Source organism: Acipenser ruthenus, chromosome 42, assembly GCF_902713425.1.
Source record: "Acipenser ruthenus chromosome 42, fAciRut3.2 maternal haplotype, whole genome shotgun sequence".
Classification (NCBI taxonomy): Eukaryota; Metazoa; Chordata; class Actinopteri; order Acipenseriformes; family Acipenseridae; genus Acipenser; species Acipenser ruthenus.
The window spans coordinates 10,234,508-10,251,086 of NC_081230.1; the positions used below are offsets into that span (position 1 = coordinate 10,234,508).

Below are 16,579 nucleotides of genomic sequence, written 5' to 3' on the forward strand. Positions count from 1 at the left end.
CTGCTGGGTAACGTTTGTGCCCCAGCCATAATAAACACGGTTATCCTGTCAATTAGACCTCTTCTGTATCCTGTTACAAGCGCCGTGGACAGTGGGCGTGTCAGTGTGTGTACGAGAGGAACCATGTACAAACAAACAAGACAAGAGCATTACATGTGTTAATACTCTCTCACCCCCCCCTGCCCCCCCCCCCCAAAAAAAAAAATTGGGATATCCTTATGCCTCAAAATGCCGGGTGGAAAAAACACTTCTTTTTAAGGAAATACATTTCCCTAGCAAAAATAAGAATAATAAAAAAATAAAAATAAATAAATACAAAAACTTAAAATGGATCAAAAATAAATCGGATCTGGGATATCGAGAGGTTGCGTGTGTGTGTTTTATTGACTCTGATCTGGGATATCGAGAGGTTGCGTGTGTGTGTTTTATTGACTCAGTGATCTGGGATATAGAGAGGTTGCGTGTGTGTGTTTTATTGACTCTGATCTGGGATATCGAGAGGTTGCGTGTGTGTGTTTTATTGACTCTGATCTGGGATATCGAGAGGTTGCGTGTGTGTGTTTTATTGACTCTGATCTGGGATATAGAGAGGTTGCGTGTGTGCGTTTTATTGACTCTGATCTGGGATATAGAGAGGTTGCGTGTGTGTGTTTTATTGACTCTGATCTGGGATATAGAGAGGTTGCTTGCGTGTGTGTGTTTTATTGACTCTGATCTGGGATATAGAGAGGTTGCGTGTGTGTGTTTTATTGACTCTGATCTGGGATATCGAGAGGTTGCGTGTGTGTGTTTTATTGACTCTGATCTGGGATATAGAGAGGTTGCGTGTGTGTGTTTTATTGACTCTGATCTGGGATATAGAGAGGTTGCGTGAGTGTGTTTTATTGACTCTGATCTGGGATATAGAGAGGTTGCGTGTGTGTGTTTTATAGACTCTGATCTGGGATATAGAGAGGTTGTATGAGTGTATTTTATTGTGGCGGGGTGGTGTGGGTGTGGTCTTTAATGTTTGTCCAAAAATAGTCTGTCTAACCCCGGTCCTGGTTGTCGTTTCCTGCGCTCTCTCTCTTTCTGTCTCGCGTGTTTTCTTTCTTAGTTCAAGACACTCTTACATGATGTACCCCACACCCCACACCGCGTACTTTGGGCTCCCCCGAGCCTGGCTGTGCGGCAGCTTTGCTTAATTAAGCTAATTATCCTAATTGCAAGGGGACCCCTTTCTCAGCAGGCAGGTGCGCTGGAGGGCAGTGCAGCGGCGCGTATCTTTGGTTCTCCTCTCCGGTTCTGAATCACCCCACACCCGCTAACTCCCTGCCCTCGTTCAGGGTCGCGTCATACTGACAATTCTGCTGAAGGAAGCCAGCAGACCACAGCGGAGCCGGAAATGGCAACTTCAGGTGTGCTTAACCGCGTTAGTTTTCTAGTTCAAAACTCGCTCCCAGTAATTGCATTCAGATCACGTGACCTACAGCAAAGGTGCGAGGATTGTGCCATTTTATTTCTGGGTTTATCAGCTATTTAAAAAAAAAAAAAAAAAAAAAAAAAAAAGTAATGAGTGGCGGATCTTAAAACCGCCACCACAGACACTAATTTTAACCCTGCTGGTAATTTGCAGACGCTGATGACGCCCTTTCCAGTGTTCACATAACTTCAATACAATCGAATACACTGCTAGGGAGGGGCGGGGTTTATGAGGGGTCGGATTCGGGTCATTAAAACGCTCCCAGTCAAAGTGATGCTCAGAATTCAGAACTCAGAACTCAGAACCCTGGAATGGGAAACATCTGCTCGTGCGGGACCGGCCTGGACCAGGCTGTGATTGGCTACTGGAGGGCAGCGGGTGTGGCCGTCGATTTAAAGCTGTGACATCACTTTTCCTGACGAAGGGAGACTCAAGCTTCTCAACACAGGGGGGAAAAAAATACAATAAAACAAATTCTGAAGGTATTTTTTTTAAAACAGCCCAAAGAAAAAGATGAAATAGGTGGATAACATTTTAAAATATTTCTTTTGTATTAGGTGTTTTTTTTTCTTCTTTTCATATGTTGCTGGGCTCTTCCTGCAGGATTTGGGCTGCCGGCGGAGCTGGTTTGTTCTTGCAGAGTAATTAAACATCGCGAGGTAAGGATTATTCGTTTACGGTCTTTCCACGGCTCCGGTTTTTATTTGTAATAACATATATTAGTGTCGAGCGCTATCGCTGTTTTTCGTGTCTTTGTTTCGTCGCTATAACAAAGACTGGCGACAGTATCAGTGCGGTGTAAATACAGCGGTATTTAAGCTCGTATACGGCGCAGGGTTACGTTTCATTTTACAGTTAATTAACTATACAAGCGCCGGATACAGACCGTGTATTCAGCGTGGCTCGCCTGTGTGAAAGCCGGCTCATGGCGCACTTTATTTTTATTACAGTGTTTATTTATAGAACGCAGTTTTGTTTGTTTGTTTTGGTTTAAGAGTTAATATGTGTTTTAATAATTCTATCGTTTTTAAATGGTGTAAGCCGTTCTTAATTAAATTCTCTCTCTCTCTATCTCTATCTATCTATCTATCTATCTATCTATCTATAACAAAAAAACGCAGCACAGTTTTGAGCAGTTACAGTAGCTGTTTAAAATGCAATGAGGGGATGATTTAAAACAATAGCTTATTGGCCCTGCACAGGAAAGCTGTGTGTGACTAAGATAGATAGATAGATATAATATACTGTAATGGGTTTCACATGTGAACATTTTCACATGCAGCTTGACTCACTGACTGGGTTAAAACAAGCTCTTTTATTAACCCACTTTTAATTCTTCGTATTTAGCTGTATATTACACAACCTACACTACAGTGTGCTGTGAGAGATGCACGGTCATTGATTTCTTTAATTTATTTTTCTTTCACCTACTCAAGGTCCGAGCGAGCCAGTAAGATAATTTGATGCTTCTTGGGGGGGGGGAAATCAATTTTCCCGCGAACAGGTAAATCAATTCGCTCTTTTTTAGAATGAGGTATTGCGCGATACTCCTAACAGGGTAGCGTATGAACTAGCAGCGGTGTATTGTGCGTTAATCTCTTGCCTGTTTGTCTTGTTTCGTGATAAAATGCAGCCAGCATCGTAGAAAAAAAAATAACTAGCCCTACGTCTGTACCAGCTGTGCCCCCTCTGCCTGTTAACACAGGGGCATTTCCACAGGCTGGCAGCTTCACAGGAGAGCTCAAACCACCCCCACTGCAGCATGGGGGAAAAAAAACCAAACCAGCAGGAAATCATAAAACCGGCCATGTGCCTTTTAGATCTGTGCTTGATGTGTGTTTCAGCTTTGATTCTGTCAGTATGTAAATGCTGTCGAGGATCGTATTGATTTAGCAGAAGCCAGCCGACGCACAGCAGAGCCTCGTAAATAAAAGGGATTAAATACTGAAGCAGTAACCAGTGGCACTGTGGGGCATTGCCAGACATTACAGAGTGGGTTTCTGGTCAGTAATGAGGCAGAGATGGCTCTCAGTACAGTGGTGGCGCCTGTACTTCCTTGTGCTGTACCAGGCAGTTGCGTCACAATGATACATGTGTCGTTGACTTTTCTTTTACTGACCCCCGATTGGCTACTCTGTAAAAGGTTCTATCTTGGCATTCACTTGGTGATTGTTTAATTGAAAACAGTGCCTGGGCGTTTGCTACAAGATGCTCGCCTGCATGCTGTGGGTACCGGTTGGTATATAAAGCCTGCAAGTATTTTCTTGGGATATGCATGTGATACAGGTTGTGAGTGTTTTTTTCCTCTGGAGAACTAAAATAATTCCATGCCTAGTGTGTTTCTTGGTGTGTTTTCGCTCCCAGGTGCAGGTAGATTTGTGTTTCTTGATTGTGTTTTCGCTCCCAGGTGCAGGTAGATTTGTGTTTCTTGATTGTGTTTTCTCTCCCAGGTGCAGGTAGATTTGTGTTTCTTGATTGTGTTTTCTCTCCCAGGTGCAGGTAGATTTGTGTTTCTTGATTGTGTTTTCTCTCCCAGGTGCAGGTAGATTTGTGTTTCTTGGTGAGTTCTCTCCCAGGTGCAGGTAGATTTGTGTTTCTTGATTGTGTTTGCTCTCCCAGGCGCAGGTAGATTTGTGTTTCTTGGTGTTTGCTCTCCCAGGTGCAGGTAGATTTGTGTTTCTTGGTGTGTTTGCTCTCCCAGGTGCAGGTAGATTTGTGTTTCTTGGTGAGTTCGCTCCCAGGTGCAGGTAGATTTGTGTTTCTTGATTGTGTTTTCGCTCCCAGGTGCAGGTAGATTTGTGTTTCTTGATTGTGTTTTCGCTCCCAGGTGCAGGTAGATTTGTGTTTCTTGATTGTGTTTTCTCTCCCAGGTGCAGGTAGATTTGTGTTTCTTGGTGTTTGCTCTCCCAGGTGCAGGTAGATTTGTGTTTCTTGGTGTGTTTGCTCTCCCAGGTGCAGGTAGATTTGTGTTTCTTGATTGTGTTTGCTCTCCCAGGTGCAGGTAGATTTGTGTTTCTTGGTGAGTTCTCTCCCAGGTGCAGGTAGATTTGTGTTTCTTGGTGAGTTCTCTCCCAGGTGCAGGTAGATTTGTGTTTCTTGATTGTGTTTGCTCTCCCAGGTGCAGGTAGATTTGTGTTTCTTGAGTGTGTTTTCTCTCCCAGGTGCAGGTAGATTTGTGTTTCTTGATTGTGTTTTCGCTCCCAGGTGCAGGTAGATTTGTGTTTCTTGATGGTGTTTTCTCTCCCAGGTGCTGGTAGATTTGTGTTTCTTGGTGAGTTCTCTCCCAGGTGCAGGTAGATTTGTGTTTCTTGGTGTGTTTTCTCTCCCGGGTGCAGGTAGATTTGTGTTTCTTGGTGTTTTCTCTCCCAGGTGCAGGTAGATTTGTGTTTCTTGGTGTGTTTTCTCTCCCAGGTGCAGGTAGATTTGTGTTTCTTGGTGTGTTTTCTCTCCCAGGTGCAGGTAGATTTGTGTTTCTTGGTGTGTTTTCGCTCCCAGGTGCAGGTAGATTTGTGTTTCTTGATTGTGTTTGCTCTCCCAGGTGCAGGTAGATTTGTGTTTCTTGGTGTGTTTTCTCTCCCAGGTGCAGGTAGATTTGTGTTTCTTGATTGTGTTTTCTCTCCCAGGTGCAGGTAGATTTGTGTTTCTTGATTGTGTTTTCTCTCCCAGGTGCAGGTAGATTTGTGTTTCTTGATTGTGTGTTTTCTTTCGGTGGGGTGGGCTGGTTTTGAATAAACGGTGCTCTTGTGTAGATCTGAAAAAGCTGCAGAAGCCTCCCATGCCGCACCCCAGGAGGAAGGGTTCTGTATCGTTCCTCCACGAGTCCTTGTCGATATCCATGAGCTCTTTATCACACCCCGGAAACTCGCCGCTATTTTTTTCCAGGCAACAGAAGCAGTGTCTGTTTCGATGGCTTGCAACTCATTTGCATGCCTCTGTTTGTTATAAACCCCCCCCCCTCCCCTTTGTCAGTTCTGGAGGTGCAGAATGGTTGCAGTTTAGAAACCACACTAGTTACCCCCCCCCCCCCGCCCCCCCTAACTCTGTGACTTTCAGATAACACAAGCATTCTTTATATTACATTGTGTGTGTGTGTGTGTGTGTGTGTGTGTGTGTGTGCATTCTACTCTCGGTCAAGGGGTAGCTGATTCCATATTTAGCCTGCCAGCTAAAGTTCGCCTTCCTGTTTTCACCACAGGGGAGACTACATCCTCTCTAGCAGCCCCTATAGAAAGATGTAAGTTTGGGAGGGGGAGCGGCTGGCGCCCCCTTCAGCACCTCCAATATATAATAATAAACTGTCCCTTGAAATAGCTTGATCATTTTTTTTTAGTGATGAAGACTAAAGTGTTCTTAATCCAAACTGACCAGAGTTCCGGAACCACAGGCTCAAATATTCTGACGCCTGACCTGTACATGTCAGCTCTTCATTTACATTCTGTATTCCCTCTCAGCCAATCGGAGTGAAGGATCTGCCCCCCATTGTGATTGCTTATGGGTTAGTTAGTGTGTGTGTGTGTGTGTGTGTGTGTGTGTGTGTGTGTGTGTTTCGGTGCACGCAAGCCCAAGGCCCTTTGTGAGATCAGCTTAACTGTAGCAAGCTGGGGCACCTAGAAATGGGAAGTGACGAGGGCTACTGAAGAGGCTGTAGGCTACACTGAAGCACTCAAGCAACCTCATATCTGTTTATTTCCCCTTTCATTGTGTGGTGGCAGGAAGTTTTATTTTATTAACATACATAAATATTCAGGAGCTGCTGAATCGAACCCAGATCTCCTGGGTGCACCAGTCCAGATGCTCAACAAGATGAGCCATCGGGCAAAGCTGTCATTCCTATATCCTGCTAGAGAAGGATGTGCAATTCTGTATTCCATTTTTACCAAGAATGGTCCCATTAGCCCTGGATGCGCTGCTGCGCTTCACAGTGGCAGATGTCCCTGTGAATGTGTTTGCAGTATTTCAAAGCAGTTTAAGATGTCCTCTAGACAGGACTGCAGTGTTTATAAGACAGCTTTTTATATTGCAGAAGCCTTTTGTAGCTGTCATTTTTAGAATATCCTCCTTTTTAATTGGCTGTCCTGGGACGGACTGAGTTAGACAAATATGCAAATACATTTAGACAAGTGTGTGGACACCATACCAAGGACGATGTGCCAGCTGGATGCATAGGATTTCCATTTATTAATCTATTTCTTAAGAAAAATAATGCTTTCTTCCACGTCTGTGTGACTTAACTTCATAACATAAACGTGCAGACAGACGTCTGAGCCCAAGCCTGCGCTTAGCGTGTAAAAGGGGCTGTTCTTCTGCACAACTCCTCTCAGTCCCAGTTATGAATGCTGATATTCAGCTGATTGCTTACAGATGTAGCTTTTACCAGCCTGCCCCTCGTTCTTAACCCTTCACTACCCGCGGTATGTGTTTTTATTAAATCTCTATCGCAATTATTTTTTTAAAATCACATTTAGAATTTTTTTTAAACGGTTTGTGTGAACTCTGTGGATGTTTGAGAAGTATTATAAAATCATTATAAAATAGTTACATAGATTACTTGGTACAATTCTACACGCAGTGACTGAAGGGGATATATCTATATAATAAGCATAGCAGTGCCTTTCATTGTCTGTCTACCTACCTGTTGGAGATCATGCTGTGTTTATAACAAGGGTACACAAAGGGCCCTGGATTAGTGATCTAAATGGTGGTGTTTTTAAGATCCGTCTCGCTGCTCTCGTGTTGTTACGCATGGAAGATCTTCAGGGGAAGATTACCAAGCCTGGTCATTATTCAACCCGCCAGGAATACAGAGGAGAGGTGTCTGAACGCGATGCCAGGCACGTCCAGCGACCTGCCCTGCGATTGGGATGGAACTTGGTACAGACATTCCGTCGTTCCTGGCATTCCATACTGAGAGTGTTGCATCGCCTAGAATTTTATTTAACATCATGTAATCAAAGAAACTACAAAATGAGATTGCAAAGGTCTACCGGAAGCCATAATAGCAGTACAGTATTGCATGTTAGATTTCGAAATGTCACATTTATTCATTCATTCATCAAAGCGGTGTGTAATTCAATATGTTAACGTAACATTATACAGCAGGTTTCGTTCAACCTTTTATGAAGCTAAATGAATTCATTCTACGGGGCGATTGCAAAACTTTTTCACCAGACCTGTAGATCTGCATGCCATTGCGTCTGTAGTTTTGCTGTTTCTAAAGTAGGTTAAGGAACACGCAGAGCGTGGCTGACCGGGGTTGAAAAGTGTACTGCTGCTCTTGCTACGAGCGCCACGTTTTCAAGCGCCACGGCGCTGTATTGAAAGCCTGTTGGATGGGGATCAAGTCAGCGTGGCTTGTGGGCTGATTTGAAGTACGGGTTCAGTAAATAGCTGAGCTCCACTCCGCTCAGATGTGTGTAGGCCTGGGAGATGGGTGTCAGGCCGGAGTCTGCTGTGCAGATGTGGACAGCTGTGCCTCCCTCCCTCCCTCCCTCCCTCCTCTGCAGCCGGCGAGGAAATCCAAGGAGCTGATTCGCTGAAAGAGAAAGTGTTCTGAGGTCTTCAGAAGCTTTGTGGATTTATTTATGTATTTAAGTTATGAACAGGAAGTTCTGTAACCTGTTTTATTTATATACATATCATTTTTTTTTTTTGAGGATGGGATAGTTGTAGTACATCGTTAACGGACTGCGTTTCAGTCTTTTTAAAAATTTTAATCGTCTCCTTTCGTTTTAAGTCTTCAGTTTTATAAAACTGTAAGTGGTTGAACTGACTGTTTGTTTTTGAAAAAGGGGCGAATGGATCTTAAGATTTCATTACTGTGGCGATCCGTTCTCTGTACAGTTTAGAACAGAACTTCTACACCAGTCCTGTCTTCATTAATACTATAAACAAATGTGTGTGTGTCAATGATTACTGTTCTGAAACTGGCTCTGGGGATGTGAAAATACATTGTGTGTGTGTATACAGTACATGCATTGTGTGTGTGTGTGTGTGTGTGTGTACAGTGTATGCATTGTGTGTGTGTGTACAGTGTATGCATTGTGTGTGTGTGTGTGTGTGTATACAGTACATGCATTGTGTGTGTGTGTACAGTGCATGCATTGTGTGTGTGTGTACAGTGCATGCATTGTGTGTGTGTGTGTGTGTACAGTGCATGCATTGTGTGTGTGTGTGTGTGTGTGTGTGTACAGTGCATGCATTGTGTGTGTGTGTGTGTGTGTGTGTGTGTGTACAGTGTATGCATTGTGTGTGTGTGTACAGTGCATGCATTGTGTCACTGATACACGTCGATACAAGCATGCTGACGATGATGATTCGAGACAATCTGCTGTGGTTGGGTGTCCAGGCAGTCTGTATGCTGAGGTGCTCAAGCCAGTCCTTGTCTGTGTAACACACAGACCTTCATGCAGTGGAGAGGCTACTGTAAAGAACCCTGCGGAGGGATCTTACCAGTGTGTGCAAAGCATCTGCAGCTCCGAAGGGGAAGCGATGCACAAATATATACGTAGATGTAATGTCAGGTTGTTTCGCCTGCTTTGTTATAAATGGCATGCGGGAAATTGAAAACGCGGAACTGAAAGAGTCGTTGTCAGCAGCAGCATTGTTACTGCAGAATGGCGCGTCGGCATGCAGGCTGGCAGATACACAAGCCCTTCAGCCTCCTGTGTGAAGAGTGAGCGTGCAAACAGCATTGTGATTTACACCAGGGTCTCCGAGGAGGGGCTGCAGAGCTGAGCACAGCCTGGCTGTGCTTAAACACAGAACCGGGACCAATTCATTGTGAGAGAGAGAGAGAGAGACCATCTGTTAATTCATTATTAATATCCTTGATGAATCATGCAGATCCTCATCAGAATTCTTCTTTCCTTCATTATAACAATTTATGATCCTAGAAAATCTTATTCTTTTTGGGGAAGAACTGATAGACTTTATAAATGCAATGCTTTATTTAGATTGACATACATAGATACATACATACACACTCACACACAGATATATACACGCACAGATACCCATACATACACACTGACACACTGACACACACAGATTTTCATATATATATATGTGTGTGTGTGTGTGTGTGTGTGTTTTTTTTTTCTACAAAAATAAAAACTGTTCTGAATTCCGTGTTCTGTGTTTCAATGTTCGAGATGGCTGTCAGGAGGGACTTTTCTGAGCACAGAAGATTTCAGCTCGTTTCAAGCGGTGTGTGGAGAAGTTGCTTCTGAATCAAGCCCTCAGTTTTGATTGATTGATTGACCCAGACTCTTCTGAAACCTGATCTTTATCTCTTCAGCAGGGATTGCTTGGTAGATCACACCCACACTCTCCTGTGGACTAGCTGGGGAGTCAGTAATGTGATCCAGGCCCGTTCCTGACCAGGCGTGTTTGTTTTCATTGAAATAGATGCTTGGTTAATAGAGGAGAAATGTACAAGCTGTGAGGAGTTGTATGTATAGAGGCTATTGTAGTCCTGCACCCAGTTCTGAATTTGATAGATTTTCTTTAGTACATTTTCAAATTGATTTACGTTTTAAATATTTAAAAAGCAGCTATGTCTCTGGTTAGTTTTCAGAAAGTAGTATCCTGTTTAGACCTGTGTGCTCCACTGATCGATAGTTCTTGGTGATGTTTAAATATAGATCTGGGTGATATTTAAGTAGATAAACCCCCCCCCCCCCGCCCCTCCCTGACTGATGCAGTCCCTCATCCTGCTTCCTTGGGCTGCACAGTTCAGTCCTGAAATGCTGCTGAGAAAGATTACAGCTTACCAGCCCTGTGGACAAGCGGAGCGCTCAGTGCAGTGCAGTGTGCTTTCACTTCAATCTGCTTTATAGTCAAAAGAAGTTAAACTCTTACTTGTGCTATTGATGCAGTGTGGTGGTGGGGAGGGTGGGGGGGGTGATCAGTGGTGTTCTGCAGTGTTGACGATTCAAAGGAAGGTCTGTCTGTGATTGCTGCTTCCCATCGCTGGAGGGCATGGCTCTGTGTTGGGATAGTGTTGCTGCTTCCCGTCGCTGGAGGGCATGGCTCTGTGTTGGGATAGTGTTGCTGCTTCCCATCGCTGGAGGGCATGGCTCTGTGTTGGGATAGTGTTGCTGCTTCCCATCGCTGGAGGGCATGGCTCTGTGTTGGGATAGTGTTGCTGCTTCCCGTCGCTGGAGGGCATGGCTCTGTGTTGGGATAGTGTTGCTGCTTCCCGTCGCTGGAGGGCATGGCTCTGTGCTGGGATAGTGTTGCTGCTTCCCATCGCTGGAGGGCATGGCTCTGTGCTGGGATAGTGTTGCTGCTTCCCATCGCTGGAGGGCATGGCTCTGTGTTGGGATAGTGTTGCTGCTTCCCGTCGCTGGAGGGCATGGCTCTGAGTTGGGATAGTGTTGCTGCTTCCCGTCGCTGGAGGGCATGGCTCTGAGTTGGGATAGTGTTGCTGCTTCCCGTCGCTGGAGGGCGTGGCTCTGTGTTGGGATAGTGTTGCTGCTTCCCGTCGCTGGAGGGCATGGCTCTGAGTTGGGATAGTGTTGCTGCTTCCCGTCGCTGGAGGGCATGGCTCTGTGTTGGGATAGTGTTGCTGCTTCCCATCGCTGGAGGGCATGGCTCTGTGTTGGGATAGTGTTGCTGCTTCCCATCGCTGGAGGGCATGGCTCTGTGTTGGGATAGTGTTGCTGCTTCCCATCGCTGGAGGGCGTGGCTCTGTGCTGGGATAGTGTTGCTGCTTCCCATCGCTGGAGGGCGTGGCTCTGTGCTGGGATAGTGTTGCTGCTTCCCATCGCTGGAGGGCGTGGCTCTGTGTTGGGATAGTGTTGCTGCTTCCCATCGCTGGAGGGCGTGGCTCTGTGTTGGGATAGTGTTGCTGCTTCCCATCGCTGGAGGGCGTGGCTCTGTGTTGGGATAGTGTTGCTGCTTCCCATCGCTGGAGGGCGTGGCTCTGTGTTGGGATAGTGTTGCTGCTTCCCATCGCTGGAGGGCGTGGCTCTGTGTTGGGATAGTGTTGCTGCTTCCCATCGCTGGAGGGCATGGCTCTGTGTTGGGATAGTGTTGCTGCTTCCCGTCGCTGGAGGGCATGGCTCTGTGTTGGGATAGTGTTGCTGCTTCCCGTCGCTGGAGGGCATGGCTCTGTGTTGGGATAGTGTTGCTGCTTCCCGTCGCTGGAGGGCATGGCTCTGTGTTGGGATAGTGTTGCTGCTTCCCGTCGCTGGAGGGCATGGCTCTGTGTTGGGATAGTGTTGCTGCTTCCCGTCGCTGGAGGGCATGGCTCTGTGTTGGGATAGTGTTGCTGCTTCCCGTCGCTGGAGGGCATGGCTCTGTGTTGGGATAGTGTTGCTGCTTCCCGTCGCTGGAGGGCATGGCTCTGTGTTGGGATAGTGTTGCTGCTTCCCGTCGCTGGAGGGCATGGCTCTGTGTTGGGATAGTGTTGCTGCTTCCCGTCGCTGGAGGGCATGGCTCTGTGTTGGGATAGTGTTGCTGCTTCCCGTCGCTGGAGGGCATGGCTCTGTGTTGGGATAGTGTTGCTGCTTCCCGTCGCTGGAGGGCATGGCTCTGTGTTGGGATAGTGTTGCTGCTTCCCGTCGCTGGAGGGCATGGCTCTGTGTTGGGATAGTGTTGCTGCTTCCCGTCGCTGGAGGGCATGGCTCTGTGTTGGGATAGTGTTGCTGCTTCCCGTCGCTGGAGGGCATGGCTCTGTGTTGGGATAGTGTTGCTGCTTCCCGTCGCTGGAGGGCATGGCTCTGTGTTGGGATAGTGTTGCTGCTTCCCGTCGCTGGAGGGCATGGCTCTGTGTTGGGATAGTGTTGCTGCTTCCCGTCGCTGGAGGGCATGGCTCTGTGTTGGGATAGTGTTGCTGCTTCCCGTCGCTGGAGGGCGTGGCTCTGTGTTGGGATAGTGTTGCTGCTTCCCGTCGCTGGAGGGCGTGGCTCTGTGTTGGGATAGTGTTGCTGCTTCCCGTCGCTGGAGAGCGTGGCTCTGTGTTGGGATAGTGTTGCTGCTTCCCGTCGCTGGAGGGCGTGGCTCTGTGCTGGGATAGTGTTGCTGCTTCCCGTCGCTGGAGGGCATGGCTCTGTGCTGGGATAGTGTTGCTGCTTCCCGTCGCTGGAGGGCATGGCTCTGTGCTGGGATAGTGTTGCTGCTTCCCGTCGCTGGAGGGCATGGCTCTGTGCTGGGATAGTGTTGCTGCTTCCCGTCGCTGGAGGGCATGGCTCTGTGCTGGGATAGTGTTGCTGCTTCCCGTCGCTGGAGGGCATGGCTCTGTGTTGGGATAGTGTTGCTGCTTCCCGTCGCTGGAGGGCATGGCTCTGTGTTGGGATAGTGTTGCTGCTTCCCGTCGCTGGAGGGCATGGCTCTGTGTTGGGATAGTGTTGCTGCTTCCCGTCGCTGGAGGGCATGGCTCTGTGTTGGGATAGTGTTGCTGCTTCCCGTCGCTGGAGGGCGTGGCTCTGTGTTGGGATAGTGTTGCTGCTTCCCGTCGCTGGAGGGCGTGGCTCTGTGCTGGGATAGTGTTGCTGCTTCCCGTCGCTGGAGGGCATGGCTCTGTGTTGGGATAGTGTTGCTGCTTCCCGTCGCTGGAGGGCATGGCTCTGTGTTGGGATAGTGTTGCTGCTTCCCGTCGCTGGAGGGCATGGCTCTGTGTTGGGATAGTGTTGCTGCTTCCCGTCGCTGGAGGGCATGGCTCTGTGTTCGTGAAGATCGGATACTCCCTGATTTTTGTGGCTTAATGACATCCTGCTGCATGGTGTAGATTTCTTTTGATTTCAAGAGAGGATGTGTTTTTTTGTTCACCCTCTGTGTAACCTCACGGCACACTATTAGGGTTCATTCAGATTTCAACATTTGGCTTGTGTCCCTACAGCTGAAACGACTGCTGGGAATGTGGACAAGCTTCCCTGTCAACTGTCTGATAAGATTCCACACAAGGGACCTTTCTTTGTTTTTGTAACATTTCTGCAATGATGTGCACCACAGAGGTTTGAAATTCACTGACAGGTTGTCAGTTTCCTCCTGGTGATGCTCGAGTCGCTCGCGAATGTATTTGAAGAAGAAACCGTTTGAACAGCAAGCGCTCGATTTTCCTTGCGTACCTTCAGGGGTTAAACCAGATACTTTGATAAAGTTTGATGCTTTTTTTTTATTGCTTTTACAATATTACAAAATTTATTCAGCGCAGTGATCTGCCTGTCCTCAAAGACCAGAAACTGATCGTTCAGGGGAAGAAAATCGCTTCAAGTTCTTTGCAAACAAACAGAGTGCATCATTACTGCTTTTGAATCGGTGGTGTGCATATTTCGGTTTATATAATCTGAGGCTCTTCTGGGTCTTTTTTTTTTTTTTAATTTGTATTTTTTTCCTTCTGTGTCGCGGCGGCGCACAGTTTAGAAGAGTGAGACAAACAGAAGCACAGCTTGAAGCGGCTGCTGCCCTTTGCACTGTGCGTCCTGTCGTACCAGCATGCACTCCACCTTCTTTATTACCTCTCGAGACGCCCTTTACTGGCTAAATATAAAGCTGGGGTCTTTTTGTTTGTCCACAGGCACAGATCAGAACAGTTGTTGACCCCCCTGCCCCCCCCCATACTCCCTGGGCTGGCCTGGCAGCCTTACTTGTTTACCTTCTGTGCTATTACTGAAGCATTCTGTTATTTATTAGCAACCTCCCTGATCCAGGGCATTTGCAAACATTTTCTATTTTGTAATTAAGCATGCTGTCCGATTTGCAACCACACAAGCACGTGTTTAATTCCTTTGTTCTTCCAGTATAGTCAGAGACACTTCATGTAAAGTATTATCATAAAATAACTGTGTACAGTAATAAATATTGGTATCTTACAAACACTTCTGCCTGTAAAACTACGCCCAGGGTAATTGTAGCCCCCACTTTGCTTTTAAATCCAGAATATTTATTTTTGGTTTCGGTTCGCATCGCACAGCTCTTGCCACTCCAGTGTGTCTTGTTTTGTTTCCGTGAATTGACCTTGCTTCAAACCGACACGATGTGCACTCCCAAGAAAGGGGACCGCGCTGCAAGTATGCGAGGGATCGGAGCTTCCTTTGTTGTAGAATCTGGACCTAATGATACACTCAATCCTTTTGTTTTCCTCCCTGAATTTATTTTTTGACCCAATTCCTTGACCGTGCGTGTGGGTTTTTATTTTTTTAATTTTAAAACTAGCCTGTTTCCTCTTGTTTAAGGGTGATGTTGTTATTTTCTGTCCAGCACTTGCGGGGTTAATGCAGATCTGTGTGAAGCTGGCAGCAGCAGCAGCTGTTGTAGGAGCCTCTCTGTAAACCCAGCCTCTGCTGTAGTGCTGCTGCCGAGACAATGGAAGCAACAGCAAGAGCAGGGATCGCAGCACACACTCGCACACAATGCATGGAGGAGAGACCGGCCCTGCCTCTCTAGACAGCTGAACACCCTTCAGAAAGGGAGAGCGGGCAGCCCTGAGGGGCAGGCGAGGGCCGGCTTGCGCTTCTGGATTTCACGTCTCAGCATCCAGGGTGATCTGCAAACAAACAAACGAATGAATGAATTGCTGAGTGCGTCTCTACTGCTGCAACGGGAAAGGACAGCGGGGTGATGCTGCAGCTGCAGGTACCTAGAGCCCACTAAAGCATGTTATTGTTTATTATTATTATTATTATTATTATTATTATTATTATTATTATTATTATTATTAATGTTATTAGGATGGATGAGATCCGGGGGTGAGAAAAAGCAAGACGAGGAAGATTACAATTAGGAGAGCAGACTGTGTGTCTCTCTGTGTGTCGGTCTGTCTTTATTTCTGGGGGGGGGTGGGGGTCGAAACAAGGGGATTCATATACAACAGTACTTCATTTTTCTTGTCTCTTTCCTCTTTATTTTCCTGTCCTATACAGTAGCACGTGCCTGTGTGTTTTGTTCTTTGTGCGGCACAGCATTGTGATGCGCTGGTTTCGGAGTGCATGTGGGACTCCATGCAGAACTCGTGAAGGGCCTGCAGGGATGTGAACACAGGCCAGCTTGGGTCTGAAGGGCTGCAGCTACAGTGGCTGCTACTGGCTTCTCCGCTTCAGAGCTGCTGTGCACATAACATATACCCACACATATATGTATATGTATGTATGTATGTATGTGTATACACACACACACACACACACACACACACACAGAGTAGGGGGACACGGGACATTTGTAATCTAGTTTATACAGTCTTAATTTTCTCTGCAGCACAGCAGGAAGCCTGAGCACAGCAGTACAGCACAGCAGGGAGCCTCAGCACAGCAGTACAACACAGCAGGGAGCCTCAGCACAGCAGTACAGCACAGCAGGGAGCCACAGTACAACACAGCACAGCAGAGAGCCTCAGCACAGCAGTACAGCAGTACAGCACAGCAGGGAGCCTCAGCACAGCAGTACAGCACAGCAGAGAGCCTCATTTGATTGATGTATTTTACCAGGCGTCTCTAATTGTGATTTACATTACTGATTTGTTTCTAATTATATAAAATGTACACAAGCCTGGGTTGAATTCTATAGAAGATATAGATTTTTTTTTTTTTAATTTATGTAATAATTACACTTCCATTAACCCTGATGGCTTTATAACACACATGCAGTAACTGCCTTTTAACAAGCGATCTTTCAAATAATAGTTAATGAAGTGCTGTTTGTTTTGAAGGGTGTTTTTTAAAGAATAGAGGAGGGAGTTTATGCAACGGCTGATTTGCAGAATTCTGCACTGAAGGAGGGGGGGGGGGAGGGGGTGTGTGTTGTGTGATTTACAGACCAACACTAATCGTAAATAAGGAACATAAGCTGTCAATTATTTAATTTTGATTTTAATATTCATTAGCTTGTGTTTGAATAATCAGCCGAGCCCAACTCATTAGACTGGTTTACAAATGGGCTGTCGGGCAAATTCACTAGACGACTCCTTTTGTGGTGGTTGGCAGGAGCGGGGGAGGGGGGGGGGGGGGTCCTTGCCAAGTCTCCGGAATGCCCCAGGGGCTGCTGGGAGGTGGAGTTTATTCTTTTGATCACCTTCGCGTCGGCGCTGATCCTCTCAGCAGGGACTCCTCTCCATCCTATCACAGCTTGCCTGCTAATTCTGCCACGCTGTTCTGTACATTAGCAGCGATTTGCAGGTTG

The 16,579-nt window shown here is 46.7% G+C and overlaps 1 protein-coding gene across 5 annotated transcripts in view; it reads left to right on the forward strand.

Annotated features, from left to right (window-relative positions):
• The first annotated feature begins 1,731 nt into the window (after positions 1-1,731).
• Positions 1,732-16,579, forward strand: part of LOC131709222 (nck-associated protein 5-like) — a 34,956-nt gene continuing 20,108 nt past the window's right edge. For 3 of the 5 annotated variants that reach the window (XM_059011298.1, XM_059011300.1, XM_059011299.1), the window contains exon 1: positions 14,764-15,040. In XM_059011298.1, coding sequence (XP_058867281.1) covers positions 15,026-15,040 — 15 coding nt within the window. In that variant the 5' untranslated portion in view covers positions 14,764-15,025. Of the gene's footprint in view, positions 1,945-2,065; positions 2,122-14,763; positions 15,041-16,579 lie in introns of those variants that run through there. The other 2 variants (XM_059011301.1, XM_059011302.1) reach the window with 2 other exon arrangements.